Source organism: Lepisosteus platostomus, chromosome 6, assembly GCF_059453375.1.
Source record: "Lepisosteus platostomus isolate fLepPlt1 chromosome 6, fLepPlt1.hap1, whole genome shotgun sequence".
In the NCBI taxonomy this organism is placed as follows: domain Eukaryota; kingdom Metazoa; phylum Chordata; class Actinopteri; order Semionotiformes; family Lepisosteidae; genus Lepisosteus; species Lepisosteus platostomus.
In genome coordinates, this window is record NC_142616.1 from 9,307,362 (window position 1) to 9,335,018 (window position 27,657).

At 52.1% G+C, this 27,657-nt stretch overlaps 1 protein-coding gene and 2 long non-coding RNA genes across 6 annotated transcripts; 2 read left to right on the forward strand and 1 right to left on the reverse strand.

Annotated features, from left to right (window-relative positions):
• LOC148660068 (uncharacterized) lies at nt 1-13,341 on the forward strand. The gene is made up of 2 exons (XR_015939363.1): nt 1-122; nt 13,055-13,341. It is a non-coding gene; the product is annotated as an uncharacterized LOC148660068 (long non-coding RNA).
• znf219 (zinc finger protein 219) lies at nt 1,745-27,529 on the reverse strand. Of its 4 annotated transcripts, none has more exons than XM_088634066.1 (5): nt 27,361-27,529; nt 17,801-17,918; nt 14,359-16,651; nt 13,467-13,556; nt 1,745-10,604 (listed from the first exon to the last, which is right to left on the reverse strand). In XM_088634066.1, exons 3-5 carry the CDS (start codon nt 16,646-16,648, stop codon nt 9,343-9,345), a joined length of 3,642 nt encoding a protein of 1,213 aa, XP_088490192.1. In that variant the 5' UTR covers nt 16,649-16,651; nt 17,801-17,918; nt 27,361-27,529; the 3' UTR covers nt 1,745-9,342. The 4 variants fall into 4 exon arrangements, with proteins under 4 accessions (XP_088490192.1, XP_088490189.1, XP_088490191.1 ...); XM_088634063.1 differs by having other exon boundaries at nt 13,392-13,556; XM_088634065.1 differs by lacking the exon at nt 27,361-27,529 and adding an exon at nt 19,185-21,919 and having other exon boundaries at nt 13,392-13,556.
• Nucleotides 25,474-27,123, forward strand: LOC148660070 (uncharacterized). Its single transcript, XR_015939362.1, has 2 exons — nt 25,474-25,977; nt 26,883-27,123. It is a non-coding gene; the product is annotated as an uncharacterized LOC148660070 (long non-coding RNA).
• Nucleotides 27,530-27,657: the final 128 nt, after the last annotated feature.

Here is a 27,657-nt window from a genome sequence, read left to right on the forward strand (position 1 = left end):
GATTGCTTTTACAATGTGTGAACGTGCTGCCCGTGATAAAGTGGTAAAACGTGTAATCGAATTGTAAAGCAGTTCACATAGACACAGAGGTCGATAAATGGAGCAACAAATTTATCAGATAGGTAAAACAATTATTTTAAAAGCTATTTTCTTATTTGTTGTAGATTGTAGGTGCATAACTCCAAAGCCCACTATCTAGGTTTTCGTATTCATTTTCAAATTCTACAGCAGGGCTCCTTAAATCATCCACAAACGAAGACCTTTGAAGAGTGTTAAATTGGTCCCATTAAGCTAATGGATAGCCCCATTAATTATTCATTAATTAAGAGCAGAGGTGGAACGGAAATCCACAGAAACCATTTAATAATAATAATTGCTTACACTTCTATAGCGCTTTTCTGGACACTCCACTCAAAGCGCTTTACAGGTAATGGGGACTCCCCTCCACCACCACCAAATGTGCAGCATCTACCTGGATGATGCGATGGCAGCCATAGTGCGCCAGAACACTCACCACACATCAGCTATCAGTGGGGAGCAAAGTAATGAAGCCAATTCAAAGAGGGGGATTATTAGGAGGGCATGATTGGTAAGGGCCAATGGGAAATTTGGCCAGGACGGCGGGGTTACACCCCTACTCTTTTCGAGAAAAGCCCTGGGATTTTTAAGGACCACAGAGAGTCAGGACCTCGGTTTTACGTCTCATCCGAAGGACAACACCTGTTTTACGGTATAGTGTCCCTGTCACTATACTGGGGCATTACGACCCACATGGACCACAGGGTGAGCGCCCCCTGATGGCCCTACTAACACCTCTTCCAGCAGCAACCTTAGTTTTTCCCAGGAGGTCTCCCATCCAGGTACTGGCCAGGCTCACCTGCTGAGCTTCAGTGGACTGCCAGTTGTGAGTTGCAGGGTGATATGGCTGCATTTCCCTCCAGCATCACAATCATGCTTCACCGTTTGAGATCTCTGTCCTCCCTTGTGCTGATACTCACTCATCTCCCTCCAGTCACTGGGGAAAAGCTCCTCTCGTCATCATTGTAAACAGCACTGCCGTTATTGCCACTAATACTGTAAGACCTCGTCAAAGAGCTGTGTGACTCGTACCGGAGGTCCTGATTGGGAGGGTCAGTCTGTCTGGGGGTTTTGTTTTGAATTCCAGCTCGGCTCTTAACGGCTAATCGATTGTATTGGCTTTAATTTAATGATTTATCCATGGCTCAAAGCTGTTGGCTTGAAGATACCCAGACAACCTGCAGCTTTACCATCCCTTCCTGGATCAGGATACAGAGATCTCTGGTAAGTGATGGGCAGCATGGTGGTGCAGGGGCTACCTCACAGCGCTGGGGTCCTGGGTTCCATTCCTGGGGTGCTGTCTGTGTGGAGTCTGTATGTTGTCCCCAAGGTCACGTGGGTCTTCTCTGGTGCTCTGGTGCTCTGGTTTCCTCCCACAGTCCAAAGACATGCTGGTGGGTTAATGGGTAACCATTATGAATGTGTTTGTCTGTGTGTGTGTGTGTGTCCTGTGATGGATTGGCGTCCTGTCCAGGGTGTACCCTGCCTTGAGCCCACTGCCTGCTGGGATAGGTTCAGGCTCCTCCGCAACACTGTATTGGATCAAGGGGTTAAAAAATGGATGGATGGATTGCTTCGTGTTGATAACAAAAACAACTCATTACTGATTTCATGTCCGCACTGTGTGTGCTTTCCATTAAGGGAGGACACCAGACAAGACGGCTCGTGATTTTAAACTCCATTTATTTGTTCATCCCTAAAGTTTCTGGCCTTTCGGTATTAGTCACTACATGTTAGATGAATCCCTTCACTGCAATGGCAGTCAGCTACACAAGACCACAGACCCAGCCCACTTTCCCCTCACACACGAAAAGCTCAATACAAAATAAACCTCTTAGAAGGAATATGCAGTCAGAATATATATTGCCACAGACTAATTACATTAGCCTATATAGTTCTCACAACATAAGATAGAACATCTTCTATACTGACTTTACTCCATTATTGAAGTGCTGTAGGAAACACTGAAAATCCGGTCTTTAAATGAAAAGCTTTGTCACTTGGTAGACAGGGTGGTTAGCTACTGCCTCACAGCTCTTGGGTTCCGGGTTCGAATCAGCCAGTGGAACCTCCAGAGTCCGCATGTTCTCCAGGGAAATGGGGCTTTCCACTGGACCAGGGGACCCAACAGTCCCAACCAAGAGCAGTCACCCACGAATGTGCTATTTAAAAAAATAATTTATTGGAAGGAATGCGCAGTCGAGGTCCTGACTCTCCATGGTCTTTAAAAATCCCAGGGTGTTTCTCGAAAAGAGTAGGGGTGTTACCCCAGTGTCCTGGCCAAATTTCCCCCTGGTCTTTAACAATCATAGCCTCCTAATAATCCCCATCTCTGAACTGGCTTCATCACTCTGTTCTCCTCCCCACTGATAACTGGTGTGTGGTGAGAGTACTGATGCACTATGGTGCACTATGGTGATGCTGTCACATCATTCAGATGGGTGCAACACATTGGTGGCGGTAGTGGGATTCCCCATTCCCTGTAAAGTGCTTTGAGTGGACCATTGGAAGAGATTTATAGTTAGTTAGCTGGGACAGGTAGAATCACACCACGCAATCAGGAATACATTACTATGCTGGGGAAAGATGCTTTGAAAATATCGAGGTTCAGGAGAGCCAGCTCTAGGTACCAGAAAACACTGCTGCCTTGTTTTGGAGGGAAACGACATCTGTGGCTAGAAGTTAGAGGGGCTGTGGAGGCCAGCCCTTCACTGTCCCTCCAGTGAGCCGCAGTGGCAGTGAGGCTGTGCAGCAGGACCAGAAGAGGGCACTGTGCATCAGAGGCTTCTATCCGGTGCTGACTGGGCTGGAGTGGCAAACTGGGTGAACTCATGGTTGGAAATTTCTCCATGGGAGGCTTCTGAGAGGCTCAACCAGTAGAGGCCACAGGTTGAGCTCAAGGGCACCAGACATCGCCAATTTGAACCTGATGGGTCACTTTGTAACCTCGACCAGGATTCCCCAAGCAGGGGTTCGAGCTGGGGCTTATGGTTTTCTGGCAAATGCCCCCCTGCCTGCGACTTGCCAGGCCTGCAGGGACGTGTGGCCCATCCAATCAGGCCTCACTCTCCTATGAGGCGCAGTGGAGCTTGGGGGCGAATTAAATGTTTCCTGCAAGTGGGAGGAGCATGTCTGGCAGTTTTCACTTTCTCTTACTGTGAGAAAGTGGAGTCCTGGTCAAAAAGCCAAGTCTTAAAACCATTGGCGGTTTTTAAATCGAGAAGGCGCGTCCACCCACCATCTGCAAGCTGCTTATTCTGGGGGTAAGAAGGAGTCTCTCCTGGGAGCACGGCATGCCAGGAGGGACTGGGACCATTCGGCACAACCATTCAAACATAGTCAGCATGTCTCTGAGAGCTGGGAGGAAAACTCCATGGGAATACTCGTTAGGAACGAAAATCAGAAGGCAGTGTTCTCCAGGACCAGGGCTGGGAACCCCAAGTTCTAAAAGCTCGAAAAGCTGGGAATGAAATCGTGATCTACATCATGTCAGGCAAGGAAAAGCACCCCAGGCAGAACATGGCTCCGTTGTGTCACCTAGGTGCGCTATTGCTTTGTCACGTTGCCACCTCTCATCTCTCCATCAGACATCTCTCATGTCTTCCTTGCCATGACAGCATCACAACCCCAGAGTCCCACACAGACAGGGGGAAATGTCCCATTGGACAGATGCCTGAGGCCAGAATCAAACCCAGGACCCAGGAGTGAGCCAGGAGTTCTTGCCTTCACATCATCATTCTGTCCCAGACGGGTGGGTAGAAACCCCCCAAAATAAGAAGAATTGGTAACTGCAAACTTGAATGGACAGCAAATATTCCAAGTTGGGGGGTAAAAGCGTCCCAGATGTAGGGAAAAATAAGTACCTTGGACAATATTTGGGATCACCGTCCTAGTGTCCGGCATTTTCTCTCACAGTGCTGAGATTGGAAAGCAAATGGTGGGTCTGTGATCTCATTGAAAACACGACAGGTCTAGTGCTATCTGTACAACATTCAACAGACACATGTCCAGCCAATAATAATAATTATAATAAGAAGAACAGTACAGTATTGACCACCTTAAAAAACCATCACGTGACCCATCACATTAAAAGGCGTTAATAACAAGTTGTTCTCGTAACAATCTGCTGTATCTACCGTACAGTCTCGGCTCTCTGGCTGTGTCTCCTGTCCCGTGCCTCCTGCGTGGATCAGCCCAAGCACAGGAACAGGAGGCACAGAGAGAGAGAGAGAGAGAGAGAGAGAAAGAGCGAGAGGAGACAACCGACCAGCGAGCAGGCGATAAATAACTAGTGCTTTAAACGACTGATGAAACAGACTCTAGGAAGTGCTTGCAAAAGAAGGCACTTTGGTTATTGACCGACGTCTTTCCCCCCATATTCAAGACAACAATCATAACAATCGTCGTTTTTTTGTCTTCGTTTAGAAAGGGACAGAATCGAAGGCCAGAATGCCAAGAGGCGATCTTGGAAGGAAGTGCAATGTCAGCCCCCAATTATTATGATTAATTATAATATTAATAATTCCGATATAGAAATTACAGTAATATAAGATCCAAGCAGTCTGTGGTATTTTAGGCAAGGTCTCTGATCAGGGTATATATATGATGTAAATATTTATATTTATAATAAGCCATATCTTATAACTTACAAGATACAGCATATTGTGTTATATAGTTATTCTATTAAATAGAAGTCTCAACGTGGCATCCAGGCAGTCTCTATTATACATATTGGGATGAAGAGCTCCTGGTAACTGAGGGATGAGGGCAGTGCCTTTCAAGTCCTGTCTGGCTCCCTGACTGTCTGGCTCCGAACTGACCAGCAGAGGTGTGAGGCGCTGCTCCAGACAGCTCCTATCGCTCCAGTGCAAGATCTGCAGCAAGTCTGACCCCCCCTGTCGGGTCTCCCTAGTTTTTCGAAAATGGAGTCCGATGAAAACTACCAACCAAGAATCCATTCTTCTCGGCACAGAGCTACAGTGTTTCTACGCTCACTGTTTCCCTGCTCACAGCGAGAGACCGAGGTCGCTGGACCAGGCTTGATCAATCACAGAGGAGGCGAAACAGTTCAACAGTCTCTCCCAGCTCTGCGGAGGCTGCTTGTTGATTTAACCTGCAGACACAGCGCCCCCTACAGGACTGGGACTGAACCGCCCTGAGCTGGAATCTTCAAAAGGATGTCCTGCTAACCAGGCTTGCTTCGATAGCCTGGCGACTGAAGACTCCCCCAGCCTACAGCTCCTGAACTTTGAACTTTGAACTTTGACAAACGGTGGGTCTCGCACACAGAGATAAAAAAACAGAAGAGGGGCCTGTGTCCCACTGAGGCTCTTGGCTTCTGCACTGAATGAAAGTTTTATTGCTTCTTAACCGCTTGGTCAGTTTTGTTGCAGATTTGGACAGAAGTACAGGTTGTCTTGTTTAAACCCTTCCCCAGCAGGAAAGCAGATTCTTGCTCAGGAGCGAGAGAAACTGTTTGGATCTCATCCTCTTGTCTCTCAGAGGCACAATACTCGCTACACAACATGATTGATCCGAAATAAGATTGACTTCATGGGCATTACGAAGAAAATTATAAGGTGCACCATTGTATATATACAGGTTAAAGCAGTAGCTCATATGCTCTGCTCCATTCCATTGATATCTGTGAGTCTCCACAGTAGTAAACACAATAGGACAGGAGACACACCAAGAGAGAGGAGGTGACAGAGAATCCCTGTTATAAACACAAACAGAAGAGGAGACACAGTGAGAGAGAGGAGATAACAGAATCCCTCAGTAATAAACGAAAAACAGGACAGGAGACACAGTGAGCGTGAGAGGAGATAACAGAGAGTCCCTCAGGAATAAACACACACAGCAGGACAGGGGAGAGTGAAAGAGAGGAGATCATAGAGGATCTCTGAGCAATAAACTCGTACAAGAAGACAGGAGACACAGTGAGAGAGAGGAGATAACAGAATCCCTCAGTAATGAACACACACAACAAGACAGGAGACAGGGAGAGAGAGGAGATAGCAGAGAATCCCTCAGTAATAAACACTCAACAGGACAGGAAATACAACATTAAGGTCGAGGAGGTACAGAACACTACTGCCTTAATTGGTGCTGCTAGCGAGCTGAAAGTCAACAACTCCTTGTGTAGACAGGTCTCATTTTCAAAGAAAAAATCTATTTTGGAGAAAGAAAATATCTCCCACAGTGCTTTGCTTTTCCACACAATTCAATCCACAGTCTTCACTATATGTATGTATTATAATTATTATTAATATCCTTTGCTGACATTAACATTTTATCAAAATAATAATAATAAAAATTATAAAATAAAAAACGACATTTTTTTTTTAAAAGCTACACATTTCTACTGGGTTCCTATCCATTTATTGTTAGTGTTTTATATTTCATTTCTTTTATTTATTTTCTTCAAAATCTATAGACCTAGAAAGAAGGAGAAACGAACAATATAGCTTCGGCACCCCTGGGTGACAGTGCCACGCGAGTGCTGGCCAGCACTACGTTCTTTTCCCCGAAAGGAATGTTTGAGTTTCGGGTTTTTCTATTGAAATAAAAATTCCAAAACTTGATTTCCTGAATCTCACCCTTTCAACCCCTCTTCCACCACGCCAGTCTCTTTTCTCCTCCTGCGTGGGGGTGTGTGTGGGGGTGGGGGGGGGAACTTTGGGAAAAATCCAGTTTGCTCAGCTTATTTTCTAATTTTGAGAAAACAAAAAAAAAACAAAAGTCTCTTTATGTATTTTTTTTAATATTGATTCCTTTGATGTACATTGATGCTGTCCTAAATACTGGCACTTAGTGTAAACGAGAGAAAATGTCCCTTGTTTCATTTCTGTAACACTTCAACCCTTGTCCTTAAAGATGTCAGAAAACAAAACATAGTGTTGAACCTCTCCATGTCTTGCTACTGCAGAGGAAATGACCTGGGATGCCATTTTTCCTTCCCAGAGTTCATATCCCGACAACTTCCCAGGTAAACGGCAGGCGTCCTACTGTTTCCATGGTGGGTTCTCTCCGGTACATGGGGAAAAGGGTAGGACACCTGCGGTGTCCTTTAGCCTGGTTGAGAACAATGTGAATGTGAGAGAGACCAGCAATGAGGTATCCCACCAAACCCAGTGGAAGTTCCAGTAGTTCATTAATTGGGATCTACAGGTTTCCCATTCCAACAGGTCAAGACCTGCACTTTCCAGTTGCAACCATTTCAAAAAACAGTAGAGACAAGATTATTACAGCAAACCTTTGAAGGGGACAGTTCACATTCTGTAGGTAATCACTTGACTACTCTTAGACGTTCACTGTTGAGCGGAGTAAAGCAAGTTTTTTTCCAATAAATATCAGCTCTGACCCTGAGAAATCCGATGCTAACATCTACCAGAATTAACCACGAATCTTCACTGGGGAAATTCTGCTCCCAGACTGTTTTATAGTTGAACTCGGAACCAGAGACATCCCCGTGGCAATCACAGCCAAAACGAGGCTATGGATCTACTCTGTGGTCGTTTCCCAAGCCATTTCCGTACTTCCACTTGGACTTCACTGTCATTGTTGGAGATCTGATCTTGGAGAGCTGCCCCCATCAGGGACACGCTGCTGCAAATCCAGCACTGTGAGATTTCAGCTCTACATTGGGTGGAGGCAGAGGCACAGCCAAGCAAGGGTGATGCAGAAAGATGGCCTTCACCTCAGAAGGTACATCCTTCTCTCAGGGCAGATAGCATCATCGAAGGGAGATCCCCGATTTCAGAATGTCCCAGGGTGACAATGAAATGCAGGAAGAGCTCGGGAACTGTCGTTTCAGCACAAAGACCTCCAGAACTTTACAAAGGGACAGAAGGGGAAGTGGGCAAGGAAGAGACTTCCCCTCCTGGAAAGTATGTTGGGTGGGTAGCTCCAAAAACCCCTTTACTTCTTTAACCACTGTAGAAGCAACGGTTGCTATTTCAGACAGTATTAATCAACCCAAGGCATCCAGACAGACTACAACGCTCAACGATGAAAATCGCAAAGTTGACAGGCAAGTGCGAATCGCAATGAATGTAATGTAAATTGTCGTAGCAGGACATGGCGATCCTGTGCACGTCCTGGCTGAAATCCCATATCCGTGCAAGGGAGTGACTGGACAATGTGGATGGGTTTCCCTTTGTCCACGAGACAGAGGGCTGTCAGCTGCCTTTTAATTGAACCGTTGTCATAATATTGTATGAAACGTAACGCCAGTCAATGTCTGATTGATCTGCTTACTGGTTTTAAAAACAAATAAACAAAAGGACGTGTCTCTGTACAGGGAAGCTATCCAGAAGACAACAACATTCTAACACTGGAACAAGAAACTATATATATATATTTTAGCATTCTGCAGATCAAGGCACTGTCTGTCACCTGTAATGCCGACAGGATGAGGAGGAGGGCGTGGGAGAAAGAGGGACACATTTCTGGTTTCACACTAAATGAAACTAGGAAAACTCAGAAATCACCAAAAAGGCCTCCAGAATTCAGATTTAGGCAATTGTGGTTTTTACTTGGAAGTCTGGTGGAGAATATGGATTTTGAAGGACTCTCTGAACACCCAAACTAGGACTTTTGACTGGCAGGAACTGGCACTATGGCCTCTGCTCAAAAGCTTAAGCTAAATGGCCAGCAAAGTGATAACTTGTGACTAAGAGTAACTGTGAAACAGTCCTGTGAATCCGGCAAGAAGCTGGCATAAGGAGTCCTCTTCCCAAAGGAACTGCAGAGCCCCCAGTTTTCTGGAAAAGTCGGGGTAACCTCCAAATCTTGGAAACAACCTCTTCTGCCGTTCTGGAAGGTTAGGCAATGGTTAATTGGTGCTCACTAATCTCTAGATTCGTCATGGCTTTTGCCACAATTCATCCAAGCAAGCTCCTGCCAGCCAACCTCGTAGCGCTGTGCTTTTGCAGGGTTTTGACGGTTCTTCTCCGTAATATGGAGGTAATTCATCTGAAGGGTAGGCAGGGTTCTTCCAGTTGTGCAGAGGCTCTTGGGACAGGTGAGGGCAGTGGAAGTGTGAGCTGAAACCAGTGGCCGGGGAGAGCCCTCCCAGTCGTCACTGTCGTTTCCCAGGATCCGGGTGGCGTGGAGGAGTGTCTGCAAGAGGCAGCTAAGAAGCGGAGTAGATAATCCACAAGGGAGCATGGTGACCATTCCTCCTCCCTGCCTACAACTCCCCCCTAACAGCTTCCCTCCCTCACCCCACCTCGCTTGTCCCGTCTCCCTCCAGAGACCCGACTAGTCGCCCCCGATGCTCTGGTCTTCTTTCGCCGATGGTAACTCTCCTGACCCAAAACCCAGAGAGAGATGGTTCTCTGGGGGCAGGACTGGACTTGGAGGGCTCCTCTCTCCCTGAGACGGAGACTCCCCAGTGCTGCTGCTCTGGCTGCTCTGTGCCTCCCGCTCTTCCTCTTCCTCCTCCTCCTCCTCCTCCTCTTCCTCTTCCTCTCGTCCTCCATCCCCATCCTCGAACTCCATTCCTTGGGACTCTCCTGCGGTCGGATCCCTGGGTGCTTGATCTCTCTCCAGGGGGGTACTGTTGGGGGCTGTTGTGCCACTTTCCTCCGGAAGTATCCCATTGGCAGTGGCTCTCTTCCGGGGGCGGGAGGGAAGGCCCGTTTCAGACAGCAAGAGGCGTTTCAAATCCTCCGTGGGGGAATTGCGGATGCCCAGCAAGGGGTCAGCCCAGAAATCTCCTCCCGGGCCCTGTCCCGGCCAGGGGGGTAGCGCCTCCCTCTGGGTTGCGACTGACCCTCCCAGGTATCTCCCCCGGTCCTTGCGCCGGGACTTACTGGTGTGGTTGACCTGCAGGTGCATAGCCATGAGCTCGGCGGAGGAGGTGCGGAAGGGGCAGAACAGGCACTGGTGCAGCGTCACCCCCTCCTCCCCGGGGTCCTGGGGAGGCCGACGGGAGAGATCTAGGGGTTCAAAGCCCCCCCCCGGCCAGCCCCTCTTTCCATTAGCATGGGCCGCCGAAGCAAACTTGCTGGTGCTCAGCGGTTTCCGGCGGGACGATTTGGGCACCTTGACTCGCGGCCCCTCGGTGGCCCAGCTCTGGAAGCCGGGGAAGGCTTCCTCTCCTCCTCCTCCTCCTCCGCTTCCTCCTTTCTCTGTCTCCGGCATCGCCAGCCAGTGCAGCCCTTCCTGCGGGACCTCCCGCGGGCTCCGGCGGGCCTCCTTCCGCTTCCTGCGGCTCGAGGACCCCGCCTGCCACGGCTGCTGGTGGGGCGAGAGGCTGCTGTTCCTGGGGGAGTCGCCGCCCGCCCCCCCGAGCCCCGCGAAATCCGGCCTCCCGAACGGCTCCCGGTGGGCCAGGGAGAAGGACTGAGGCGCCCTGGGAGAGGCGTGGTCATCCAGGAAGCCGGCCGCGGCCGTGGCGGTGGTGGCGGCGGCCGCGGCGGCGTTCCTCTGCTCCCGGTGGTGGCGCTGAAGGTGGTACTTTAAAGACCCGGACTGGGTGCCGGCGTAGTCGCAGTGTGGGCACTTGTAGGGCCTCTCTCCTGCCAACACAAAGATCATTACATAATAAGCACGACAGGCAAGAACGGGTCCTTCTGCCCCTATTCTATTTCTATTCTTTGCAAAATTCTACCAGGATAACAAAGGTCTTTTGGCAGAAGATTCAGGACAGGGTTATTGTTAAGACCCCTGATCCTGTTGTAAACTGCTTTTGCTCCAGCACCGTTCGCAGCCCAATTAAACCTCCTTTTTCTGTTTCTCTTGTAAATGTGTACATGATTTCACAGTTAATTGGTATGTGCAGGATGTTCATGCAGAATTCAATTCTGGTTTATGGGTGTATTAAAAAAAGTCCTGGGGAGGCTCAAGAATTGAGCCGATGCAGTTACCCTTGATATCCACTAGGTGGAGACCGCAATCTAAAAATAGATCTTTTGGCACAGCAACATTGGTTTCACTACACTGGGTTTGATATGACAATACTAATAATGTTCCCTGACCTGGAGAGATTTATCTACAATATCAGAGCATCATTCTAAATAATAATCAGAATGGTTGACAAAAAAAGACCGTAAGACAGAATCCCTCTGTAATAAGCTCGCAAGAGGAGAAGGCACTGAAGTGTACCCTGCACAGATATTTCCATCTAGCGGCCTGCAATTCATCTTTTCGACTGACACATTTCAATTCTTGTGCTTTAGAACTGTATGCATATGTGAAGTATTTCAATTTTAAATTGAAAAGAGTAGGGGTGTTACCCCAGTATCCTGGCCACATTTCCCCCTGGTCTTTACCAATCATGGCCTCCTAATAATCCCCCTCTCTGAACTGGCTTCATCACTCTGCTCTCCTCCCCACTGAGAGCTGGTGTGTGGTGAGAGTACTGGAGCATCAGCCAAGTGGGGCTGCACACCGGTGGCAGTTGTGGGATTCCCCATGACCTGTAAAGCGCTGTGAGTGATGTTTGCAGAAAAGCACTATATAAGTGTAAGGAATTATTATGATTCTACTGGCAGATTATGGTCATTATTATGATTATTATTATGATTATTATTATTATTATGATTATTATTATTATTATTATTATTATTTAAGGGCATAGTGAAGAATGAGAGCAGAGAGGTGGTAACAGTGATGATGATCATAATAATAATATAAATCAGGGGTGCCCAACCAGTCGATCCCTGGAGTGCTTGCCAGTCGATGGATCGCAAGAATGTTTGGCAAAAAATAAATGGGCTATTTGACTTTCTTTTTTTCAGCAGCCTAAAAATTCATTCAGTTCTGTGCATGTAATGTCATACATTTTACTGCCCCTGTGTGTGTTTAACCCTTGTCGAATGGGTTGTAAAAGTCTCTTCCCTGAGTGCTGGCTGACACTGAAAAATAGGCCACAGGAGCTATGCTGTGTGTGTGCGCTATACAAGAACAGTCTCTTGGTTATTACCGCGCGAACCCCACATTCGCTACAGTGCATAGTGGAGCGAAACAGACTGGCCGTGATGAATCCGCCAACAGCTTGATAGGTTTGATTTGATAGTTGTAGAGTTTGAGCGAAAATGATGAAACAGAGACCGAAAACTTACCGTTACCACAAGGAATGGGAGCATGATTATTTTTTATACTATCGCAATCAAATCTGCAATGCTAGCATCTACGCGAAAAAGAGAAATATAGAACAACGTTTCAAAACTGCTCACAAAATGTTTCATGTGGACTTTTCCCCGCTAATAGTGAGTTACGGAAAAGAAAAGTGGAAAAATTCAAATCTCAACTGGCAGCAGTCGGTTTTCACGAGGCCTCATACAATGGGAAAGCGGGAATCATCGCATCGTTCCGTGTGAGCCACGTCCTGGCTCAACACAACAAGTCATTCTGGGATCGAGAAGTCATAAAAAAAGCGTTTGCTGAGACTGCTGACTTGCTGTTTGAGATTTAAAAAACAAATATGTTTGGCGAGGGTTAGACAGCTGTTGCCTGAAATCAAAGAGTTTCTCAAGTCATCTAACCATGGTGAATATCCCCAATTAGAGGATGACCAGTGGCTTCTGGATTTAGCATTCCTCACAGATATGACTGAACTGCTGAATGGGCTGAATGTCGAGCTGCAGGGACAACATAAAAATGTCATCGACATGATCAGCAGTATCAACACCTTCAAAGTGATCTCAAGTAAGCTTCTCAGTGCCAATGCTCACATTAAGGTAGGCTATTATTTTTTCTAAAATGGAGAACATGACTGGTTCACTGTAGCACGAGTCACTTGCTTTTATTTGCTGTCATTTCAGTGATGGGTATCGTTATTGTGCTGATGTGGCCACAGTCTGTTTTCCCTATATCAGAGCTTCAAATTCACACTGGTAGATCGCGCTGGACTGGTAAATGAGAAAGTCGATCTTACAGTAAAAAAGGTTGGGCACCCCTGATATAAGATAAGATCACTTTATTGGCCAAATACAATTTCTTGCATCAGGAATTTGTCTTTTCTCAGACCCCGGCTTGCTCTCCATGAGACACACAGACAGGGAGAGAGAAGCTGGGGGTCAGAGCACAGGGTCGGCCATTTATACAGCGCCCCTGGAGCAGCTGGGGTTAAGGGCCTTGCTCAGGGGCCCCACGGAGTAGGATTCCTCTGCCAGCCGCGGGATTTGAACCGGCAACCTTCCAGCCACCAGCGCAGATCCTGAGCCACAGAGCCACCGCCCCGCCCCACAGCGTATAAGTGATCGGGCCGCAGCGGACCGGCTTTGCCACGCCGCCGCGAGAGCACAGGGGGCAGGAGAGCGGAGGAAGGACTCGGGCAGCCGGGAGAGGGAGAAGGCTCTGACCTGTGTGGACCCGCAGGTGCACTTTGAGGTGGTGGGAGGAGCGGAAGGTTTTCCCGCAGTAGGGGCAGTCCTTACCCCCGGTGCCCCGCACGCGCTCCCTCAGGGCCGGGGCCGGGCCCGGGGCCGGGGCAGGGGCTGCAGGCGTCCCCCTGAGCCCGTTCTCCGCTGAAGAGGGACACAGAGGGGAGGGGATGGCAGGGGAGGGGGGAGACCGATGGACAGTAGGATTGGGACAGAGGGGAGGGGACGCACAGGCACACAGAGGCAGGAAAGAGGGGGGGAGAGAGAGAGAGAGACAAAGGATTTAAACTGAACTGCACAGCCGCTGGAGTGGGGATCTGCGTGGGCAGGCGCAGGCTGCAAGGGAACAGGTAAAGGTTTCTTCCCTGCTGAAAGGAGAAGATGAGGGACACAAGGTTTCAGCTCCTCCTTCGGGTGTCGTGCGTCTTCTTCTGCGATACCCGAAGAAGTCGCCGCGGCCGAAACAGTGCGTCTCTTTCCCTTCAGCACGGAATAAACCCCAGCCCGCCCCTTCTCCAGCCGGTGCCGAGAAAGGTGTCACGCAAAGGACACGATCATCTCACTTCCTGTGAGCTGACAATTTCCCCCACCTGCACTCCCCGACTGCCGGCTCTTTGTGCTCATGACCTAGAGCGGCAGGTACTGCTCGCCTCACTTGGCTATCTGTGCAAAACTAAGACCGCAGGTCCGAAAGACGGACATCCTGCCTCCGGGACTGGTTTAGATCCAAGATGTCACTGTACAGCCTGGAGCGGATTAAAGCCTGATCTATTCCTCATCTGAATAATTCTACAGTGGATGTCCCAGCTACCTGAAATCTCTCTTGGCAAGCTGCCTCAGTTAGCCAGCTCAGTAGCTGGGCAACCTGTCCTCCTTGATCTACGACCTTTTTAGATGTTCAGTGTGCAGTTTTACCCAGGCTATTCCCGCCAGGAGAATCCCATACCTTGGAAATGGGTCAGCACAGCATGATATCCTCCAGATGACCCAGCCATCTTTCCGGCTACGCCCCCTCCTCCTCCTCCTCCTCCTCGCTCCTGTAGCACTCCAGCCTTGGGGTGGCTCTGCGCCCCGAACTCCAGCCCTCCGACTCCGCTCCCTCGCCTCTTCCCCGGCTGGGCCGCCCCCTCCTCCTTCTCTCGCTCCCTCGTCTTCCTCGGCCGCTGGGTGTGGACCCTGGCGTGGACCCTGGCGTGGACCACCGCCTGCTGGAGGGTGCGGAAGAGCTTCCCGCAATCCGGGCATTCCCAAGAAGACGCGGCCAGGTGCTCTTCCCTGGACACCAGCCCCCCCAGGTAGGCGCGGACTTGCTCGGCCTCCCCGGCCACAGAGCTCTTCTTCTGGAGCTTCGGCCTTGTCTGCTGCTGCTGCTGCTGCTGCTGCTGCTGAGCTTGCTGGGACGCCGCCAAGCTCCGGGCAACCAGGTGCCATACGGCTGCCTGGCTTGCCACTCCTCTTCCTCCTCCTCCTCCTCCTCCTGTCGCTGCACTGGCTCCCATTTCGGCTACTTGATGGGCAGCCGCCTGCAGCCTCTCCACACAGCTGGTCCCCCCTGCCGCTTCCCCCGGCAGGCCCAGGTACCCCAAAATCGATGCCTTGTTGCCACCGCCGCCGTCGCCGGTCCCACAATCCCCGGCTCCAGCCCCTAAGAGTTTCGCCAAGGCCTCCCTCTCTCCTCCTCCTCCTCCTCCACCGCCGGCTCTGGCCAGCAGGAGCCCAGAATAAAGGGCCCCGAAAGCCTGGTTCTGAATCGCCTGGTTTGGATCGCCCGGCCCGGCTCCCACTCCGGCCCCAGCCCCGGCCCCGCCGGTCTTCAGCCCCAGCTTGTTCAGGTGGACCTTCATGTGGTTCTTGAGGAACCAGGGCTCCTTGAAGCCCCGGCCGCACACCTGGCACTTGTGGTCCAGCGAGTCCTTGTGCTTGCGCATGTGACCCTTGAGGAACCAGGACTGGGTGAAGCGCTGGCCGCAGGTCTCGCAGCGGAACGCGGGCGGCGGGGGTGGCGGCGGCGGTGGCGGTGGGAGAGGAGGGGGAGATGAAGCAGTGGCTCCGGGGAGGAACGACGGCGATGCGGGTAGCGGGGATCCAGAGGTGGAAGCAGCGGCAGGGACAGTGGGGGCGGCAGTGGTGGGCAGGAGGGCGTCGTCGTCATCGTCGCCGTCGTCGCCGGCGCCGGCGGGGCCCGGGTGCTCGTCCTCCAGGTGGGCGGCCAGCGCCTCCTCCCGGCTGGCGGAGAAGGGGCACAGGGAGCACTTGTAGGGGTTGTGCAGGATGCGCACGTGCCGGGCCAGCTCGAAGGCGGTGCGGAACTTGCCCTTGCAGGACCGGCAGCGGAACCCGGCGGGGGTCGGGACGGGGTCATGGAAGGGGGCAGGGGGCCGGGCGGGGGCGGGGGTCTCCGCCAGGGCGGGGGGAGTCCCAGAAAAGGGGGTCGGAAGGGGAGAGGTGGGAAAGGGCAGGGATTCTGATCGGAGAGCCGGGCTGTCTTCCGCACCCTCCCTCCCTGCGAGAACGGGCTTGTCCGCGACTTCCTTCAGCGCGCCGGCCGGTCCCTCTCGGTGGCTCTTGAGGTGGGCGGCCAAGTCGGCCTTGTGCGCCGCCTGGTGGCTGCAGTAGGGGCCCGAGAAGGGCCCGCTGCCGGCGCTGTGGGTGCGGGCGTGCAGGGACAAGATGCTGTTGAACCGGAAGCGCTTGCCACACACGGGGCACGGGAACCGGCGGGGGCCCCCTCCGGGGCTGGGGTTGCCCACGCTGTCTCCCCTCTGCCCGTTGTGGAACAGCTGCAGGTCGAGCTCGTCACTCAGGCTGGGGTCCTGGGCCTCGGACAGGGCCGCCTCCAGAGCCCCGAACCCCAGGATCCGGTCCGCGCCGGGACCGGGCGGCTGGGAAATGGGGAGGGAATAAGGGAGAGGATCGGAATCATTCTCCTCCGGGATCGGGCTGCCCGGATCGGCTCCGCCCAGGAAGAGGGCGACAGCTGGGGTGGGGGAGGGAGGAACAGAAGGCTCTTCTTCTTCGTCATCATCCTCATCTTCTTCGTCTTCTTCGTCGTCATCTTCTTCTTCATCATCATCCGGAAAGGGAGAGGGGGAGTGGGATAGGGGGTATCCTGGAGAGAGGATGGTTGAAGGGGAAATGGGGGGATCTTCGGGGCTGTTGTCTTGGGACGGAGAAGGAGGGGGGGAGGCAACAGGGGGCTTAGAGAGCGTCGGGACACTCTCCATGGGTGACTCCATTCTCTGGGAGGGAGAGAAAGAAAGGGACAGTTAGCCTGGCTGTGATCTCCAGGATGGAGGGGCTCAAACTATAAAGGGACCCCGGCTGTGATCTCCAGTGTGGAGGAGCTCCTCCCGGAACGGGACCCCGGCTGTGATCTCCAGTGTGGAGCAGCTCCTCCCAGAACGGGACCTCGGCTGTGATCTCCAGCGTGGAGGAGCTCCTCCCGGAACGGGACCCGGCTGTGATCTCCAGTGTGGAGGAGCTCCTCCCGGAACGGGACCCTGGCTGTGATCTCCAGGCTGGAGGAGCTCCTCACGGAACGGGACCCCGGCTGCGATCTCCAGCGTGGAGGAGCTCCTCCCGGAACGGGACCCGGCTGTGATCTCCAGCGTGGAGGAGCTCCTCCCGGAACGGGACCCCGGCTGTGATCTCCAGCGTGGAGGAGCTCCTCCCGGAACGGGACCCCGGCTGTGATCTCCACCGTGGAGGAGCTCCTCCCGGAACGGGACCCGGCTGTGATCTCCAGCGTGGAGGAGCTCCTCCCAGAACGGGACCCCAGCTGCGATCTCCAGTGTGGAGGAGCTCATCCCAGAACGGGACCCGGCTGCGATCTCCAGCGTGGAGGAGCTCCTCCCGGAACGGGACCCCGGCTGTGATCTCCAGCGTGGAGAAGCTCCTCCCGGAACGGGACCCCGGCTGTGATCTCCAGCTTGGAGAAGCTCCTCCCGGAACGGGACCCCGGCTGTGATCTCCAGCTTGGAGGAGCTCCTCCCGGAACGGGACCCGGCTGTGATCTCCAGCGTGGAGGAGCTCCTCCCAGAACGGGACCCCGGCTGTGATCTCCAGCTTGGAGAAGCTCCTCCCGGAACGGGACCCTGGCTGTGATCTCCAGTGTGGAGGAGCTCCTCCCGGAACGGGACCCCGGCTGTGATCTCCAGCGTGGAGGAGCTCCTCCCAGAACGGGACCCCGGCTGTGATCTCAATAACCCCGTGACAGTTATGACCACCTCGGTTCAGAACTGCATGACGTCTCCGTCTCGTGTCCAGCTTGTCTGCTGTGCGGGTGAACAGGCCCGCCGGCGTCACGTCGGTCATGCCTGCCGTGTGTTTGCCCTTGCCTGAAAAGTGCTTCAGCAGCCCGTTCCCACTACAGCCCTCGGCGAGCCTACCAGTGCGATGGGCGGCCCATGCCCCAGGCTCTCTGGTCAGCGGCGAGAGACGGACTGAAGTGTCACGATCCTGTCTCTGTCTCTGTCTCCGATCTCCTAGGCCACCTCTGGCGTTCCTCTGCCCCAGGAAACACAACACACAACACAGGTCAGGGGTTCTGTCCTGCCGATATTGTAACAAGCGTCCCCCTCCTTTCAGTCAGCCCCACCTCCAGTTTTTGACCTGGCAACAGTTACATCAGCTTGTCTTGTCAGCACCCCTTTGCAAGAGAACATGGGGTATTAGTTCTTTGCACCTTTCTGGACACTCCACTCAAAGCACTTAAGAGGTCATAATAAATCCCACGCTCCCCACCAATGTTTCGCCTTCACGTGGATGATGCAACAGCAGCCATAGTGCACCAGTGCTCTCCCCACACACCAGCTCTCAGTGGGGAGGAGAGCAGAGTGATGAGCCCAGTTCAGAGAGGGGGATTATTAGGAGGCCATGACTGGTAAAGACCAGGGGGAAATTTGGCCAGGACACCAGGGTAACACCCCTACTCTTTTCGAGAAACACCCTGGATTTTTAATGACCACAGAGAGTCACCACAGGGTGAGCGCCCCCTACTGGTCCCTCTAATATCTCTTTCAGCAGCAGCCTTAGTTTTTCCCAGGAGGTCCCCCATCCAAGTACTGGCTCACACCTGCTTGGGGTACTCAGAACAGAGTGCACCGCACTCCCCCAGAAGACCCCAGGGAGACCCCAGAATACAGCTCCCGTCATTTCCCAAGTGCATGGAAAATCCCTGGGATAACTGCTGGCAAAGCCCAGGACACCCTTGGTGACCCATACCATAAGCGCCCAACTCAGGGGGGTCAATGACATAACCCAGGCCTGAGTCCCATCATATGTGGACAACTGGACTTAAGCTCTCAATCAGCATCTTTCACGTGACCCCAAAAAGCCCAGTCATAACCAGATCACTCCGAAGCTCTCTGTCTGACCCTCCCGCAAGACAGGATCAGGAAATCGACCAGGGACGATCAGGAAAAGAGGTCAGGATCGGTACCGCTATGCTCCTATTCCAGAGACCTGTAGCTACTGGGCGATACTCCCGCATGACGTAGTGCGATCTGCTCAACCTGTGCCAGCACGCTGAGATCATTCCTTTTTCTTCATCACAAACAGTTTCCTTAAATATAGCCCTGCTCTCATGTACCCAGAAGGATTTCCTCTGAGCTACTCACACTGCCCGTTTCATTTTAGACTCAAGGAATCTATTTCGGACGTTTCTACAGCTCCCTCTCTCAGGAATGCTGGGAGTATCGCTAAGGACACCAGGCATGCTGGTTTCTCCCCCCTGCCCTCTGGTGAGTGTTATAGGAGCAGAAAGACACGTACCCTGTCCGTCCAGATTCAGAGACACTTTCTTCCCACAAGCTGTCAGATGACTGAACTCCACCCCTCCACCCCTGGCTCACACTGGGGTGTTTTTTTCAAGCTGCATGTTATTTAACTTGCAAAGGAACAAGTAAAGGTTTATTCCATGCTGGAAAGTGTTATTTAACGTGTTGTTGCAGCTGCTGTTCTGTGTTTATGTTTTCAGTGTTTCCTTCATGTCTTGGTATTGGAGCCCACATGCAAATAAGCAAATAAAGCATTTTTGTTCCTCTGCGCGTTATTGAAAAGGAACAGCCGACGACCCCCCAGCGGGGCCCAGAGGGTGACGTCTTCGCGGGATCTGCGATCCCGAGCTGCGCGGGGAGGCCAGGAAGAGGTTAATGCACACAGGCCCCCCCAGACCGTCTATAGACGTGGGTCGGCACAGGACATTCGCTATCCCAAACAGGATGGGCGCGTGATGCTGCCGCTTCCCCACACACCCCTTCCTGAGCACATACACCAGCTGAGACAATGTGTGACGGCCGGAGACGCCACACGCCGCAGCTCTCGCCCGCTGGGGGCTTTCAGGCGCGGGTGGTGTTGTCTCCCTGCGGGGGGCTGCTGCTGGGGGCCAGGCCCCGGTCAGTGATCGATGAAGTGTTCAGCACAGTGTGTACAGTGACACAGTGATAGCATGCTGAAACAGGCATGACCAGTGTCAGTGTGGGAGAGTGAGACACAGCACTGTGAGAGTGAGACAGCGCAGTGACAGTGAGACACTGCACAGTGAGAGTGAGACACAGCGCTGTGAGAGTGAGACAGCACTGTGAGAGTGAGACACTGCACAGTGAGAGTTAGACACAGCACTGTGAGAGTGAGACAGCGCAGTGACAGTGAGACACTGCACAGTGAGTGAGACACAGCATTGTGAGAGTGAGAGAGCGGAGTGGGTGAGACACAGTGCATTAAGAGTGAAACACAGCACTGTGAGAGTGAGATACGGCACAGTGAGATTGAGACAGAGCACTGTGAGCGTGAGACACAGCGCAGTGGGAGTGAGACACAGTGCATTAAGAGTGAGACAGCGCAGTGAGAGTGAGACACTGCACAAAGAGAGTGAGACACCGTGCTGTGGGAGTGATACACAGCACTCTGAGAGTGAGACAGCGCAGTGAGAGTGAGACAGCACAGTGAGAGTGAGACAGTGCAGTGAGAGTGAGACACAGCGCAGTGAGATTGAGACACAGTACAGTGGCAGTGAGTGCAGTGAGAGTGAGACAGCACTGTGAGAGTGAGACACAGCAGTGTGAGAGTGAGACAGCACAGTGAGAGTGAGACACAGAACAGTGCAAGTGAGACACAGCGCCGTGACAGCAGTGTAGAAGGTACAGGCATTGCGGAAAACACTTCTCAGTGAACAGGCCCTCTCCCTCCCACTGCAGTCCTCTATCTGCTGTTGTTGTTTTCTCACTCTCTCCCTGCTTCCGCTCCCCTCTCTCCTCCCCCCTTCCTTTCACCCTCCTCTCTCTGCCCCCCCCCGCACAGCGTCAGCTGGCCCCCTGCCAGGGAATGCTGGTATCAGCTGGCAGGAGCAGGCCTGCCAATACTGACGACAGCGCAGGCGAGAGACGCACAGGAGAGCGACAGAGGAGACAATACAGATCGAGAGCTGAAACCGACACCCGGGGGAAAGAAGGAGTGAACAGAAGGAGAGAAAGAGAGACGGGGGAGAATCGCAGCCCAGACAAGGGACAGAACGGGCCTGCTGTACTGCTGGGACAGGGGGAGCGAGGGAAGCAGGAGGGGCTGGGGGAGCCCAAAACTGCTGCGCAGGTCTGGGCAAGCCAGCCCGACACTGATATGCTTCCCCACGGCACTTCCTGTTACATGGCCTTGGGCATTTTAAGTTGTTTGAGTTTCACTGGTGATTCACTGGTGCACAGAAAAGCAGCACTATCTCAGTAATAAGCACACAGAAGCAACAGAGCAGGAGACACGGTGGAAGAAAGGAGATCACATAGAATCCCTCAGTGATAAAGACACACAACAGGACAGGAGACACAGTGAGAGAGAGGAGAGCACAGAGAATCCCTCAGTAATAAACACACACAACAGGATAGGAGACACAGTGAGAGAGAGGAGAGCACAGAGAATCCCTCAGTAATAAACACAACAGGACAGGAGACACAGTGAGAGAGAGCAGAGCACAGAGAATCCCTCAGTAATAAACACAACAGGACAGGAGGGAGACACAGTGAGAGAGAGGAGATCACAGAGAATCCCACTGGAATAAACACACACAACAGGACAGGAGACACAGTGAGGGAGAGGAGGTGACGTCAGCGCCAAGTGATCCGTCGATCATCCAGGTGCACAGCGAGGAGAATCAGGCCAGGGCGGCGGTGGAGAGGCCCGTGCCAGCAGGGCTCTGGTCCTGGGCGTTTTGGGCCAGAGCGCGCGTGTCGTTGCGTGGGTGGGCCGCGGTTCAGCTCGGCATAAATCAGGATTTGAGGTTTTTATTTTTGCCACGGCCGCACGCCCAACCTCAGCGCGACCGGAATTAATTTCCTGTGCTTCAACTTTCCCTGAACCCTCTCTCTCTCTCTCCCTCTCCCCCCTTCCCTGTGTGTCGTGCCCTCTCCTGTTCCTCCTGCAGCCTTTCGTCTTGCTTTCTGCAAGGCATGCTGGGGCACACTCCGGGGCGGAGAAGGGTACGAGGGCGCCTGACCTGTAGACATCTTCAGGACCAGCAGGGAAGGACAAGGCTCTTCTTTATAATAATAATAATAATAATTGCTTACACTTATATAGCGCTTTTCTGAACACTCCACTCAAAGCGCTTTACAGGTAATGGGGATCCCCTCCACCACCACCAATGTGCAGCATCCACCTTTACACAGACGGTGGTGGGAGTGGGGAACAAGCTGCCCAGCCACAGCGTTGAAGACGATACCCCGGCTTCTCTCAAGACACTGCTGGATCTGCCAAGTCCGGACAAGAGGCGCAACTTTACACAAAGGGTGAGGGGTGGAACAAGAGATGCAACAGATTGAGCTTTGTGCCAACAGGATCCTAACTGGCAACCAGAAAAAGGCACTCGGCACGAGAGAGTGGCCACAGAGGGCGCATGCAGCCGGAGATCAGAGAGGACTTCCCAATCCTAAACACCTCTTCCTCGTGCCGATCTGTGTGCTGGCTGAGCTTTCAATGAGTTACTTATACAAAGTACAAAGTTACTTATATCACCTCGAACAACTCAATCTGAAACGGCCTACCGTTAGAGGGCAGAAAGAAAACATTAAAAAAATTCAAGGCCGCGGTTCGTGTTTTGATTAAGGGCCCCACTGTGGAACAGAGCATTCAGCTGGGTGGAAAACCAGGAGGCAGAGGGGCGAGGAGTCCGGTCATGTTCCTGGACAGCAGGTTCTGAAGGTCGCCATGAAATTCGCACTTTTGGAAGCCCGGGGGCAGGTTTAAGTTTAAGCGTGATGGACTGCAGGTCATACTGCGTTAAATTCCCCCCAAAATCATCTGAAAACGGATCGGGAGCAGAAACCATCAGCCACCAGGGCTACATTCGCTGCGCACATTGCTTCTTTCGTTGATCAATAACTTGCACGCCTGTCCAGTCTTTCAAACGAGATGGGTGAGGTCGATCTTGAGCTAGTCCTGGGGTGCTCGGACTAGCATTCCTCTTCCAGCATGTGGCCCTCAAGACAATGCTGTTTTCTACCTGTTTTATCCATACAACAGTGGATCCCAGTCCTGGTCCCAGTGACCCACACACACCTGCTGGGTCTCGTTCCAGTCGAGCCCTCAGTTCCTTCACTGATTTCACCATGAGATGAATTTGAACTGCTTGCTCCCAGCTCTTACACTCGTTATAGTTCTAACAGTTAATTTTTCGTAAGTGAAATGCCGTCCCCAAACTGGTGACGGGAAACAAAACACAAATATTCCAATGAAGCAACTTCGTATTTAAAGTGGGAGAGGGTGAAAACCAGCAGGTGGGAGCCGGAGACTATCCCAGCATGCAACAGGAGCAAGGCAGGGTACACCCTGGATGGGACGCTGGTCCCTCACACACCAGGGCCAGTTTTCCCAGAAGCCAAATGTCCTGCAGCTTGTCTGTGGACTGTGGAAACAAACTGCGAAGCTGAGACGCACATCTCATTTCATTGTTCGGTACCCAGGAGACAATTAGAACTTAAACCAGCGTGGTTAAGATACGGAGTTTGGGGCCTTCGCGGTCTCTCGCTAAGAGACAAACAGACGTCCGGACACTTTGCATCTTCTACTCCCTCCTCGTCCAGCTGAGCTCCTAATTGCATAATTAAGCCCCTTTGCTCAGCCACCCGTCTGCGTAATTAAACTTTTCCGATTGGCGTCGATGCTCAGAAAGTCGGGCAGTTCTACAGGCAGTCTATGACGTCTTCGAGACAGCTTGACAATTCCCGCTGTATTTCAGCGCTGAAAGCGTTTAGGAAGCATCTAATTACAAACGTAATTAGCTTGCTTAAGTAACGGAGAGCTCGGCTGGAACAAAGATCAATTAATTGGGGGCCCAATCCATCAAACCAACCTTTTCTAACTACTTTATCCAGTACAGGGTCGCCCAGGAGCTATCCCAGCAAGCAACGGGCACAAGGCAGACTACACCCTGGACGGGTCGCCTGTCCATCACAGGGCACACACACACACTCACACCAAGGCCAATTTTCCCAGAAGCCAACTGGCCCACCAGCATGTCTTTTAGACTGTGGGACACTGTGGGAGCACCCAGAAGAGACTCACACAAAATAGAGCAGAACATGCAAACTCCACACAGACAGCACCCCGGGTCTGGAATTTAACCCAGGGCCCCAGGGCTGCCAGGCTGAAATGCTCAACAATGTATCACTGTGCTGCCTGAGCCCAGTCCAGCCCAGGTCTTAATGCCCTGCGTCAGCTTGGTATCGGTCTGATCGGATCACATTAACAACTTCAAGCCCTGGTGCTTGAAAGAGATCTTGAAAACCTGCAGACACGCCACCTTCATCTCAGTCATGATCTCCTACAGGCCAAGGAAATACCGGACCTGAGAGAAATCAGACACTGGTGACCAACCGAGCTAAATCGGTGCTTGGGATGGAGCAGGTGTCGGAGGCATCACGGCCCTCCTGGGTCTGTAATGGGGAGCAGCCCTGACTGAGCTCCTGCCTCCTGCTACGGCCCACGAGCTCCCGGGCTTTCTTCCCCTTCACCCCAGGTTAAACTCTGAAGACCTTGCAACCACTTCCTGAGGTCAACAGGAAGTCCCGCCTCCCAAGACCTCCCTGAGTGACACCCCAAGCCCTCATCTCCTAGCACCGAATCCGCGGAATCCGCTCTTTCGTCGGCCCTCTGCCCGCTCAGCCTAGTTCGGACAGAGCTCGGTCCCCCCCCCCACCACCACCTTTCCAAGTTCAGACGCGCGTTTTTCGGGGTGCCAACACCACCGAACCTCGAATGCCATCTTCTTCATCTGTCCCGTTAGGCCTTAACTCCTAACTTCGAGCGCGGGCTTTGGTGGAAATAAAAACAAAATCTTTCCCAGTTAAGCCACATCCCGGAGTGCAAAGAGTGAGGAGACACGGGCTATCCCATGGGCTGGGACCGCCAATCTCCTGCCAACATTTCAGCACCAGGCAGATGGCACAGTGTGGCACCACCCAGCATGGCGCCAGTGCCCACCAGCCTGGGGGCTGTTCCAGGCCATCATTGTGCACAGGTGCAACGTGTCTATTTATTTCTGACTAGTCTGCGAGCAGCATCTCCGTTCCATCTCTTTCTCATCTCATCCCAGTGACCGGCTTTCGGCTTTCTTGACGTCTCTGTGACACGCACACCCGTGAAAGTGTGTTACACACCTTCGAACAACACGTACGTGTGTGTGTGTATGGGGGGGCGTGATAAAAAGATTCGTCTTTATCTTCTTTACAGCAGCTTCCTGCTGTTTCATCGCACTCTTTTTGTTTTGTTCTGTTTTTTTATTTTATTTTTTTTCAAGCCAACGAAAAGTTCGGCTTCCACTTCGGTCGCGTCACACGATTTAAGTGGGAACCATTTTCCAGCCCGTCTCTCTCTCTCTCTTCGTGCGCCATCTCAATTAATACGCACATCAGCTTATTAAATAAATAATCTACGTCAGCTGGCCCTAAACAATATAGAAGCCTTCTCACGTCGCAAACAACAACAGCTTTCTTGGGAGTTGCTGCTCACAGTTCGTGCCTTTTTTTTTTAACATCAGAAGTTAAAATGTCAACCGCCGCTGAGGTAACGCTCGCTACAGTGCGGTTACAGTGGGGATATTTTAATCTGTGACAAACGTTTTATTTTTTTCGGAAGCCGAGCGCCATTGTCTGCCGAAGTCAAAGAGGCAGGACACACGCAGACACTGCGCCTCCTCTCCTGATGAACAAAGACAGGGGGGAGAGACGGCGTGTCATCACGGGTTTCATTTTGAATATCTCCTCTCCGCCAATCTCGGCGACTCGACTCTGATCTGCATCCCTTTTTTGGGGGGGTAAAATAAATAAACGACACGGGTTTATCCCCCCTCCCCTGTTTAGAGCAAAAACCGCTACGACCGTCCATGAGGTCGGCCGGGGTAGGCTGGCAACTTGAGCGGTTATTTTTTATCGAAAGAAAGAAAGAAAAGCCACTTGTATTGTATCTTTCAGCAACCAAGAAAAAACTTTCATTCCACCGGCGGCGGCGGCGGCGGCTGCTGCTACTACAGCGAGTGCCGGCAGCCGAGCCAGGCGGGCAGGCAGAGACGGAGTAACCCGGGGTGAGGGGGTGTTAATGACCGTCCTGGACCAAGTTCAGGCTAAACTCCCAAAACAGACACACACACACACGTCATTGACAAGACCCCACGCTTTTTTCTTTCCTTTAGGAACGCAAACGCCAGCTTCCATTACTACAGATCTGTTTTAGGAGGGGGGCAGGAACTCATCCGGACTTTAAAAGTCCCCCCCCGCGCCTCTGAGCAGCTCCGATACCAAAATACCCATATGATTTGTTTTGGGGTGGGTTTTTTTTTTCCGCGTTTTAGCCGAAACATCTCCGGGGCTGTGACCCGAGGGAGGCTGGTGTTGAACAGACGTCCCAGACCACGTCGGGAAAGAAAAACTTTTCTTTTTTTAAACCCGTTCAAAAGTCCTCTCCCCTCTCCATCTGTCTCACCTCGCGCACACACACACACACAAGCACAACTTCAAACTTTCGTCTAGTTTGGTTGGGTCACCACCCCAAAAAAAAAAAGTTCGTGATACAGATGTTACCCCCGCCGCCGCCCCCCCCGGGCCGAGAGGGGCAGAAGATGTAGGGTGAGACGGGGGGAAGGGGTAAAGGGGTTGAGGTAAGACCCGCTTCAAACTGGTGGTCGCTACCGGAGTCGTCCCTAACCGCCCCCACCGCCCCCCGCAATCAGCTAACCCACCATCTCCACTGTACCCCCCCACCTCTAAAACTGTCCTAGTAGCGTTTCTGAACCGGCATCATCGTCTGTAGGCCCGGTCTTCACATATTTTTTTTTTCGTAGCAGGCTCGTCTATTTGCCTCCCCGTGCCCTTAAGCAACATTCATTTATTTTATTTTTTTTTTCTCCCTGCAGAAGCGCACGGCGGGCCGGCGAGCTACGTGCTGTTTCAATTTTTTTTCTCTCCTCTCTCTCCCCCCCTACCGCGGCAGCCCGGCGCGTTACCCGTCCCGGCCGTCATCGCCGCGGAGCGAGCGAGCAGGTTATCAAAAAAACAAAACGCGCAAGAAGAAGAAGAAGAAGAAGAAGAAGATCGATCGGGAGATAAAGAATTGGCGACCGGGACCGCGACGAAACCGGCCCGGTGCGAGATCCGAACCCCGGGGCTTGTTCGGTTTCCTCACCCCGGAAGGCAACAACACCACCAAAAAAAAAAAACCCAAGTCTGTTGAAGTCAGGTGTTTCTTTTTTGAGGGGGTGTTTTAAAAAAAATCTTCTAATTATCACCGTGCCCTGTTTTTTTTTTGGTGTAATTAATGAATTTGCCCGGAACGCAAAAGCGTAACTACAATTTTAACACCGACGTGTACGGTACGCACATGTATATGTTGAGAGAGATAGAGAGATGGTTTTTGTTTTAGGAAAAAAAAGAACATTTTTTTGTAATGAAAGTAAAGCCAGTGTACTTACGTTAGTGGCGGCGGGCAGATTAATGACTCGGCACGTCATGATTACGTTTCACTTGAATTAAATACATTACGAGAAGGGGAAAACGGGTTGTGTTGTATACTAGAATTCGCCGTCCGACCCCCCCCCCCCATCTCCTCTCCTCCCCCCCTCTCTCTCTCTCTCTGCCTCTCGCAGTTTTTTTTTCAAAGATTTTATTGTGTGCGGTCGCGAGTGAGTGAATGAGAGAGAGAGAGGGAGACAGTGAGACGTAGGTTACGAATGCAATTAGAATCGGGGCGAGCACCATTTTAAAAAAAA

Bases quoted from the DNA above. Each gene is read 5' to 3' on its own strand.
- znf219 (XM_088634063.1), bottom strand. From the start codon at position 16,648: ATGGAGTCACCCATGGAGAGTGTCCCGACGCTCTCTAAGCCCCCTGTT. The intron at 13,557-14,358 runs GTATGGGATTCT...GTCCCTCTTCAG, and splicing joins TGTGCTGACCCATTTCCAAG to CGGAGAACGGGCTCAGGGGG. The intron at 10,605-13,391 runs GTCAGAGCCTTC...TTGTGTTGGCAG, and splicing joins GCACCTGCGGGTCCACACAG to GAGAGAGGCCCTACAAGTGC.